This window comes from Podospora pseudocomata, chromosome 4 (genome assembly GCF_035222375.1).
Source record: "Podospora pseudocomata strain CBS 415.72m chromosome 4, whole genome shotgun sequence".
Classification (NCBI taxonomy): Eukaryota; Fungi; Ascomycota; class Sordariomycetes; order Sordariales; family Podosporaceae; genus Podospora; species Podospora pseudocomata.
Window position 1 is genome coordinate 2,095,983 of NC_085888.1, and position 9,686 is coordinate 2,105,668.

Consider the following 9,686-nt stretch of genomic DNA (forward strand, 5'->3'; position numbering starts at 1 on the left):
GACGCAGGCGTCCCGTCGACGAGGATCCACTCCTCCGTCCCAGGGACGGACGACGGTCTCGTGTGCGTGGTGCCGTGGCTGTCGTTCCGTTCGTCCTCGTGGACCAACCCCGCGGCCGGCTCGGAGAGGGGGGGGGGCCGGTAGTAGAGCGGCTTGACCGTCTGGCCGATCATGTGCGCTTTGCCTATCCATGAGCGTTGCGTGTGCGGGAGGCAGACGCTGACAGTGTGTCCGTAGTCCTGGAGGGTCCGGACAAGGGAGTGGACGTAGGGGGACGAGTGAGGGGAGGGAGGCCCGTCGTCGTTGGTGACTAGGATGTGCATTTTTCTTTGCTTGCTTGTTTGCTATCGTCGAAACTCGAGATTGGTGCTGAGGGGTTACAAACGGGAAACGAGCAAGAGGGGCAGAGAGATAACAAGCAGTATATAGTTCTTTTGATAAGAAAAGCCCAGTAAAAAAAAAAAAAAAAAAAAAAAGTGAACAAAGAGAAGAAAAGGAACTCGGCCTTTTATCTAATGGTTTGTCAGGTTTACTTAACAGCAACACGAAAGCTGCCCCTCCATTGACGTTTTTTTTTTAGCCTGGTCATGTCGGGTCGACTGGGCAGCGTTGTTCGTTGACAAGCCCAAGGAGAAGTGCGGGGGTGGGGTCACTCATAATCGATTACGCCCGAGTGGGGATTAAAGTCAAGTCGAATGAGTTCAAGTGACAACAACAAAAATGTTCTTGATTGGCTTGCCTGTGCTTCTGTTGCTGTGCTTCAACTAATCTACAAATATTGACGTAGCGCATTCCCAGCTACCCGATTCTTCCTAATTCTGACATGACCCAACAATCAATCAATCCCATCCATCCCTTCATAGACTCCCCATGTCCTACGATTAGACAAGCCCAAAACCTCAAGTGTGATAGCAACTAAGTGTGTTCAAGGACTCCCCCCATCCCCTTTAGATACCCCTGCGTACTAGTGTCATCAAGGTTATCCCCGTCGTCGTTGTGAAGAAAGGACAGGAAAAAAAAAGAAACGAAAAAAGGGCAATAAAACTCTTATGTCGTGAGCTTAATATGGCTTCACAACCCAGCTGAAGAATAATAACGAGAATGTAGAATGCATGCTGTTAACCTGTACCGAAAAGAAAGAACCCAAAACAAGATAACCCGTAATTGCATTTGCCAAACTCCGAACCAATGTCGCCAAACTTTGTCGTCGAATATTCAGATGGGAGTTTATTCTGCCGAAAACCTGCGCCAACAACACCTAAGCCAAATCAAATCCTAGCACGCTTTGATGGGCCGGCCACAGGCAGAGGCTCTGCAGACCGTTTCTGGCTGGTGGTCGTGGGGGAAACGCCGGCCTTGGTTTGGCGCCAGCCCTTAATGGTGGCTTGCTTGCTGGCTTGCTTGCCCCTCGACGCCGCTGTTGGCGTGGCCTTCTTGCGAGTGGCACGCACTGTGGTGGGCGGCGAGGCTGGAGCAAAACGCGGGGCCTCGGGCGTACCGGGAACCTTCTCGACTGCTTCGGCTGGGGTGATTGGGAGAGTTTGAGCGGCTTCCTCAACCACGTGGTCCTCGATGTCGGTCTCCGCCTCTTCATCTTCAATCGAGATGGCGGGCACATCGGGCTTGGCAACAGGGAAGAGGAGTCTGGGCTTGACACTGGCGCGGGTGAGTCTTCTCACGGGCGCCTCGACAGCACTTTCCAAACCACCCTCGATATTCTCTGAGGCGCGCTTCTTGAAGAGGTGGAATTGCTTCTTGCCACGGCTGTTTCTTGTGTTAGCCGAGTGCACTGATGAGAACACAAACAGGGAGCGACGACTTACAATACGGTGACCAAACCATCCTCGCGCTGAATGGCCTCTTCAATTGTGATCTGGCCTTCGCCGGGAACACTGACCATCTGGCGCTGGCTGCGGCGAGGAGCCGAGGGGGCAGCGGCCCTTGAGGGCTCGACATAGAAGGGGTTGTCAATGCTGCGGTCGACCTCGGGAATGCGCTCATGCGAGTCGACGTGGATATGGAACGACTCATCCGAGCCTTGCTCAGTGAAGCTGTCCAAGGTGTGGGCCTGGGTGCGGGCCCTTCTAGGGGAGGGCATGACCTCATCCTCGGCGCGGAACAGGGTGCGGGCAAACGCTTCCACCTTGGCCTTGGACTCCTCGGTAGGAGGCTTCTGGGGGGTCTTGGCGGGGGTGATTAGCATCCCGGTGCTGCTGCTGGCGACAGTGGTGCGAGGCGCAAGAAGGCCGGCTGACTTCTTGGTGAAGCCAAGTGCAGAGGCGGCATCGGAAACACTGGCGGCGGTGAGGGTGCGACGAGGAGAATCCATGGCGGCGATGCGCTTCTTTTGAGGGGAAAGGCTTGGTGTGCCCATGGTCGACTTCTTCTTTTGGTTGATTGACTTGGGAGAACCCTCTGAAGTTTCCTCGGGCCGGTCGGAATGTTGCTGATGTTGGCGACGCAATGATGGAACTCTGGGAGAGGGAGTTCGGTTGGCAGCGCGGTTGGCAATACGGGATGACTTGCGAGGAGTGTAAGGCTCGTAGGAGTCGGAGTAGCCCAGGTGAGGGGCAGGAGGAGTTCTGACTCTGGAGCTGGGAGAAGGAGTCGCCGGGTAGGGTGGCTCCATGATTTCCGCCATTGTTCGATTGCTTTGAATAGAGAGACAGACGTCAATTGAATTGGCAGTGGGGAGCAGGTGACTATTGTCGTTGTTGTTGTTGTTGTTATTGTGAGGGCGCAGAATGGAGTGGGCGCGAAGTGAGGGTGCTCCCAGGCGGGATGAAAATGCGTGGTCGGCGGCGGGTGGTGGTACGGATCAAAGAGAGTCGCAAGAGCCCAAGAGTCGCAAGGTGAGAGGTTGGACGGCGAGGTGAGGTTGCGTGACAGCGACAACGATGTTCAAATCAACAAATCGCGCAAGGTAGCAGGTGATCGTGTTGATGTTGACAGGTCAAACAAGCGACTCGCACCGGGGCAACAAACACAGCAACTCCTAGGATTCCCTAGTAAAATAAAATATGGGAGGGTTATGGAGGAGGACTGAAGCGTTTGGCAAGTCTCAGGGTTTGACACGATTGGAAAATTGTGATGCTGGATGGAGAGGTTGGAGCAGGAAAACGGGCGGATGCAAAGAAGGGGCTGGGACAAGTGGGACTGGGAGCCCTTGATGAGGATTGATTGGACAATAATCTCCATCCTATCCCTGTCCTCTCTCTTAAGACGCGCTTTCGACGTGTCAGTCTCGCGTTTTTTGCAGCCCTGCCTGCCCAATGGAACCCCAGCGGCCAGCCCCCACCACTTTGGCTAGCCAATACCGCTGTAACAGCGCATTTGTGGGGGGGTGGTCGAACTGGACCTGCAGCAAAAACATCAACGTCATCCCATGAGCCTTACCAGAATCAGACCTGCCCGCCGTCAATCACTATCAAAACCGAGACATAGTCCAGCCTTACGGATGCCACACGCTGAAATAGAGACATACAACTGACAGCCTCAGCCTTGTCCACCACTACCACCACCACCGCCGCCACCATCGCCACCACAAGAACATACAACCCCACACACAAACCAAACATCACCATGCCCTCCCACCACCGCTATCCCTCCTCCCCCAAACTACCCCCCTCCTCAGACGATGAATTCTCCTTCTCCGAAGTCCAATCCACCACCCCCTCCCGTCCACCCCCTTCTTCCCGCCAGCAATCCCAATCCCAATACCCCCCCTCCAAACCAAAAACCCCCATCACCCACAATGCCGCCCCCTCATCCCCGGACGACCCGGAAACAAAAGAAGTAAACCTCCAACGCGAACTCCAAGGCGTCCGCGCAATCAACACAGCCATCGAATCCATAATCTCAACCCTCGAGCGAGCAAAAGGCAACATGAGTGTATGTACCCCTTACCTAGGTCAAACCCACAAGGCTAACTTCCTACAGACCGTCTCCCAAACCGTCACCAACGCCTCCACCCTCCTCAACACCTGGACCCGCATCCTCTCCCAAACCGAACACAACCAACGCTTGATCCTCAACCCAAACTGGAAAGGTGCATCAGGCGACATAGCCGACATGGAGCACGAAGCCCTCCTCAAACAGCAAGAAGAGGAGCGCAGAGCAAGAGAGGCAGAGAGGAGGAGGGAGGAGGCGAGGAGGAAGGCTGAGGAGGAAGAAAGAAAGCGCGCTGCTGGGACGGTGTCAGCAGGTAGTGGGACGACAAGGGGGAGGGGGTTGGCTAGGGGGACCACGACGGGAAGAGGGAGGGGGGCCGGGTTGGTTAGGAGCACCTCTTCTGCTGGGAGGACTACAACCGGAACTGGGATTGCCAGGGGGGGGAGTAGTACCTCCTCGAGAGGAACGAGCGGGATTGGGAGGGGGGGTTTTGGGTATGGGCGGGTTGGGGCGCCCGGGACGAGGGGGGCTAAGAAGGAGACTTGATCGAGGTCATATCACACCTAAATATTGAGGAAGAAAATAAAATTGATCAGGCTGATAAATTTCAACGCCGGATTTTACCCCTTCGCCCCCCCCCCCCCTCCAAAAAAATAAAAAAATAAATCCTGCCCAAACGCCTTATGCAGTACAGTTACCGAACATATACACCTGATCCTCTACACACATCATACAACCTAAGCCTTCTTAAAAAACGCAGACAACTTCATCATCCCCGCGGTATTAACCTTGGCCAGCTGCTTCACCCCCCTGCTCGTATTCGCCTTCTTCACCTTTTCCTCCTGCTCCATCTTGCGCTTCTTCTCCAGCCTCTCATCATCGTCCTCGTCTCTGGCGCGTTTCCCTCCATTAATGTCAATATTTCTCGAAGCAGCCGCTTCGGTCCGGAGTTTGGACAGTTTTGTCAGATACTCCTCCAATTCTGTGAACGTTTCAGATGGAAGGGATGATAGCACGGTTTTGGAGAGAAAAGGGGGGAGGTAGGATGAAAGAATAAAGTTGAGGGATGTGCGCAGTCGTTGGAGGGAGATGGTGGCTGGGGAGGCGGTTATTGCTGGGGCAAAAGTTGGTTCGGGGGCTTCTTCGGTGGCTGGGGTTGTGACGGCTGTTGAGGGGGTTGTACCACTGCTGGTGGTGAAGGTAGATTGGGACTCTGAGGCGGATGGGGAGGCGGTTTCTTCTGGGGAAGAGGTGGAGGTGGTTGGTGGTGGTTGGTCTTTGACTACCCCCATGACTGGCGCCTCCAACGCCTTTTTGATAAACTTCTCTTCCATGCTTGGGGGGAGGTTCTCGGCCATTTTGCTGGCTTTGGAGAGGATGATGGTGGAGAGTTTGGATTCGTTGGGGCGGTACATTTTGTCGTCGCCCATTTCGACAAGGTCGCATACGCTGGCTAGACGGGCTTCGAGGACTTTTTCGATGCGGCTGTTGGGGAGGGTGAGGATCTCAGAGAAGTGCCGGTCTGTGTTAGGGATTAGGTCTAGGTAGTCGTCTAGGGAGAGGTATTGACGTTGTTGGTTGTCGGATTTGGAGTTGGAGGAGGACTTGAAGAGGGCTGGGAGGAGGAGGAATAAGGGGTCGTAGGGGGTTGCGAGGTAGAGGTCGGGGGATTGAATGGTTTGAGATTCTAGAGAGGGCTCCTTTTCGGATTTCTCGCTTGAGAGCAGCCAGCTTCGGGGGGTGGATTTGTTTGGGGGTGCGGCTTTGGTGAACTCGTAGAAGGAGCCGGTTTCTGGGCAGACGAGATATCGGGTTGGATTGCCATATCGAGGGTTCTCGAGGGTGATGATGCGTGCTGAGGAGGAGGTGTTCTTGGGGAGGACGAAGAGCTTCGGTGGGTTGGTTGACTCGGCAGGCAGAGTATATGTAGATGTTGAGGCGGCTTTGGCTGTTGTCGAAGCGGTCTTATCGGCGCTCGTCGAGGCAGGGCCGCCTTTTGATCGTGTTCGCGCCATAGTACGGTTGAATGAATGTGAAGTCCAAAATCCAAAATCGCCCTTCTATGCCTATCGCATTGGTCCAAGAGAGATACCGCAGGTAGATTTCTTGTAATATAGTGTACAGAGAAGAGTAGCTGCTTAAGCGCAACCCCTGCAATTAAAAGAGAAGACGCGTCTCGGCCGTTTTAAGACGCGTCGCGCTATAGTGCTTCCAACCCCTGTCAAGCGGGCGCACTAAAGCTAAGCCAGCTTTTCACGAATTCCTCCCACGGGCATCACACCCGCCGGACATCCCACACCACACAACGTACCCAGAACACACACCTTATCGACCCAGCCATTGGGCTTATCGGGTTTCTACAGCGGCTTTTTCGATACCTCTATTGGAAAGTAAACAACATAACTCAATCCTGAAAACAGATTATCGCCTGGGTACATGATCTTCTGCAGCCCGCCGGCCATGTCGTTCATGTCCCACAGTAATTGGTCGATATAGCGGGCAGTAACCCTGGCACAGCAGGAGCTGGCAGAGAACAACTCTTCCTGCATATGCGCTTGCTCCTGCATAATACCTACTACATACATACATCTGTCCCAAATAAACAAGCCCAAGTTCACCTCACCCACCCTCTCCCGACCAAGTCCCAGGGAATAATTGGTTATTTGCGCACATCGAAATCCACACCAAGGCAGCCCTTGACGCAGTCCGGCGTGCGACTACCACCCCCCCAAAGTTATGGCCGCCCAGTGGCCCCCGAGATCGCCCCGCGAAGCCCTCCTCAGCACTCCCGGCGGACGAGAAAAACTGCGTCGCTTGGCTGACCGCTCCTCTCCCTCACCATCACCCTCCAAACTCCGAAACTCGCGATCGCAACCATCCCTGGGAATGGGCGAACAACCAATGTACGACGGCGCAATGGACCTGGACGACGACGAGGAGGATGAGGAGATGTTGCAGCTCAAGCTTCAGGCGATTCAGGCAAAGCTGAAGCTGAAGAAGCTCCAGGCGGCAAGGGCACACAAAAAAGCGTCTTCCCTGTCAGAACCTGGGCCACAAAATGGAGGAGCAGTTGGAGCAGGCGTTACGAGAGAGATTCCCTTTCAGTCAAGACTGGCATTGGCCCGGGAAAGGATTGAAAGACCACCAACACAAGCCCCTGTTGAAGTTCCAGCTTCGCCGGTCCGGAAGTCGGCGACAATGTCGAATCTGGACGCCTCTCCGAAACGAGTTCTGCTAGGCATTGACAAGGGACGAAAAGCAACCGAGATGTCACTGAAGCGACCGGCAAGTCAGAGGCAGTTGGGAACCAACAACCACCAGCAGACCCAGAGCGGGAGCGGCATGTCCAACTTTCCCCGGCGCGCGAAATCACCAGAAGCCGCCCGCCCTCTCAGTTTCAACGAGCGTCTTGCTTCAGCCAGGACAGAGGAAGCCGCCCGTCAGGAACAAGCGAAGAGAGTCCAAAAAGCGAGGAGCACAGCGTTCAGCATTGGCAGGCAGGAAATGGAGGAGTATAAAGCCAAAGCGGAGGACTTGCCAGAGGTGCCGTATAAGCCGGATGAGCTCTCGCGAGATCAGCTGTTGTCTGCGCTTGGGAGAACAAACAGCACTGCCACTGCGCCTACCGGTGCACCGACGGGATACCTGAGGAGAAGTCGGACTGCTTCTGACTTGCGCAACACCATCACCACGAAGAACCCAAATGCAGACTCGTCAGACTTGTTTCTTGGCCCGTCATCAGTCAGCTCGTCGTTTTCTGCCCCGGCGAACAACAACAACGACAACAACAACAACAACAACAACAACAACAACAACAACGCGAGTGACTCGTCTTTCGAGATCTTTTCTAGCTTTCACCTCTCTAAACGGATATTACCCCACCCTGTTTTGGCGAGGGCGGTTTCGTCAAAGAAGATATACCAGCTTAAAGACCTACTCAAGCACGTCAAGGCCCCTGATTGGAGTCTGCCGGATGTAGAGTCGGATATTGTCGTGTTTGCGATTTTGGCATCGAAATCCGACCCGAGGTCTCACCGGCCCGGACCGAGCGGGACGCAGTCTGATAGGGGGAAGTACATGGTGCTCACGTTGGTTGATTTGCAGTTTGAGGTCGAGCTGTTTCTCTTCAACAGCGGGTTTGACCGGTTCTACAAACTGACGCCCGGGACGGTGGTGGCGATTCTGAACCCGAGTGTTTTGCCGCCGCCGAAGGGGAGGGAGGATACGGGGAGGTTTGGGCTGGTGATTAATAGTGATGAGGATACGATCTTGGAGGTGGGGAAGGCGAGGGATTTGGGGTACTGCAAGTCGGTGAAGAAGGATGGGCAGCTTTGTAATGGGTGGGTGAATGGGAGGAGGACGGAGTATTGTGAGTTTCATACGAACGAGGCGGTTAGGAAGGCTAGGGGGGGGAGGATGGAGTTGAACAATACTGTTGGGAGCGGGATGGATGGGGCGAAGAAGGCTAATTCGAGGGAGTGGTATGGGAAGAAGGAAAAGGATGTGAACCAGGGGTATGATAGGTTTACGGGGACGAAGTATTTTGTCAGTAGGGGGACGGCGGATGGGGATGATGGGGATGAGATGGGGATGGCAGATCGAGTGGAGAGGCAGGAGGCGCTGAAGAGGAGGTTGTTGAAGAGGGAGAAGGAGAGGGATATTGCGAGGCAGTTGGGGAGTTGGGGGGGTGGGGCGGGGAAGGATTACATGAGTAGGGCCGCTGGAAAGGGGGGGCAAGGAGGGGGGAGTTTTACTAGTTCGACTGTTGGGTCTTCACAAACACAACCGCAGACGGGGAGCTCGGTGAATGTGAGTGGGAGCTTTGGGTCGACGGTGGGGACGAGTTTTGGGAGTTTGGATGGGGGGGCTGTGATGGGGAGTCAGCAGAGGGAGAGGAGGTATGATGCTGCCGCGTTGGGGTTGACGGGGAGGAGAGGGCAGGACGCGCCGAAGGTGGAGCTGGGTCCTGTCAAGAGGAAGAGACCGGTGTCTTCGGCCAGTAGCTCGACGGTTAGTACTATGAGTGCGAGTGTCCAGGGGGTGGCGGAGAAGGCACAGCCAAAGGTGGCGTTGGGATGGGGATCGGGGTTGACGACGAAATTGGGGAGGATGAGGGAGGGGGAACGCCTAGATGGGAGAAAAATGGAAGTGGAAACGTTGATTGCTGCTTCCAGGGCAGCGAGAGACGACAAATCTCCAGTCAGAAAAAAGACGAGATTTGTAACGGAGAAGGGGATACGAGAGGCGGGGAGGGATAGTTTAGGAGAAGGGTTGGGGGTTTCGGTTGGCAGTGGGACGGCTTTGCCAGCGGCGAGTGTGTTGAGCAGGAGCAGGAGGCGGGTGATGTTGGATGATGATGATGACGATGATTTGATTATTGTCAAGTGAAAGAGAGGAAGGGGGGTAGAAAATGATGTTTATGATACAGCACACACACAGTAGATACACAGCGCATCCGTGGGCCGTTATTCTGGGTTTGGGGGTTGGGTACATTTGTTTGTATACTACGACTTTGCATGTGGTTGGCATGGCGTTTGAGCTTTTTGATGTTGGGGATTTGCATGGTCCAAGCATTGTTTGGTAGAGCTTTGAAGTATAAAGCAGAGTGTGGAAGCGTTGATGATGTTTTCTGTGGACTGTTTACTTGAGTGCTCAACTATGACTTCTGTGATTTGAGGTTTGCTTGGTGACCCCACGTCGTGGACAAAATAATACAGACTGCAACGCATAATGAAAGGCTTAAAAGATGATAGAAAACATATTCGACTATCTTTTCAAGGCCTTTGGGCTCTCTT

At 54.3% G+C, this 9,686-nt stretch overlaps 4 protein-coding genes across 4 annotated transcripts; 2 read left to right on the plus strand and 2 right to left on the minus strand.

The window, feature by feature from the left end:
• Positions 1 to 660: 660 nt before the first annotated feature.
• On the plus strand, positions 661 to 4,437 carry QC762_408525 (uncharacterized protein; the record flags this gene model as incomplete). The annotated part of the gene is made up of 2 exons (XM_062890309.1): positions 661 to 3,891; positions 3,940 to 4,437. Exons 1-2 carry the CDS (start codon positions 3,583 to 3,585, stop codon positions 4,435 to 4,437), a joined length of 807 nt encoding a protein of 268 aa, XP_062743620.1. The 5' UTR covers positions 661 to 3,582.
• On the minus strand, positions 707 to 3,161 carry QC762_408530 (uncharacterized protein). The gene is made up of 2 exons (XM_062890310.1): positions 1,824 to 3,161; positions 707 to 1,764 (listed from the first exon to the last, which is right to left on the minus strand). Exons 1-2 carry the CDS (start codon positions 2,639 to 2,641, stop codon positions 1,269 to 1,271), a joined length of 1,314 nt encoding a protein of 437 aa, XP_062743621.1. The 5' UTR covers positions 2,642 to 3,161; the 3' UTR covers positions 707 to 1,268.
• A 191-nt stretch (positions 4,438 to 4,628) lies between the features above and the next one.
• QC762_408523 (uncharacterized protein) lies at positions 4,629 to 5,906 on the minus strand (the record flags this gene model as incomplete). Its single annotated transcript, XM_062890308.1, has 1 exon — positions 4,629 to 5,906. One exon carries the CDS (start codon positions 5,904 to 5,906, stop codon positions 4,629 to 4,631), a length of 1,278 nt encoding a protein of 425 aa, XP_062743622.1.
• Positions 5,907 to 6,627: 721 nt separating this feature from the next.
• Positions 6,628 to 9,279, plus strand: QC762_408520 (uncharacterized protein; the record flags this gene model as incomplete). Its single annotated transcript, XM_062890307.1, has 2 exons — positions 6,628 to 7,656; positions 7,690 to 9,279. The coding sequence occupies 2 exons, from the start codon at positions 6,628 to 6,630 to the stop codon at positions 9,277 to 9,279; spliced, it is 2,619 nt and encodes an 872-aa protein (XP_062743623.1).
• Between the last annotated feature and the right edge of the window lie 407 nt (positions 9,280 to 9,686).

What these genes read in the sequence shown, in the direction of transcription:
- QC762_408530 (XM_062890310.1), bottom strand. Translation starts at nt 2,641, where the DNA reads ATGGCGGAAATCATGGAGCCACCCTACCCGGCGACTCCTTCTCCCAGC. An exon ending in GATGGTTTGGTCACCGTATT is followed by an intron (nt 1,765 to 1,823) that starts GTAAGTCGTCGC and finishes CACAAGAAACAG; the next exon opens with CCGTGGCAAGAAGCAATTCC.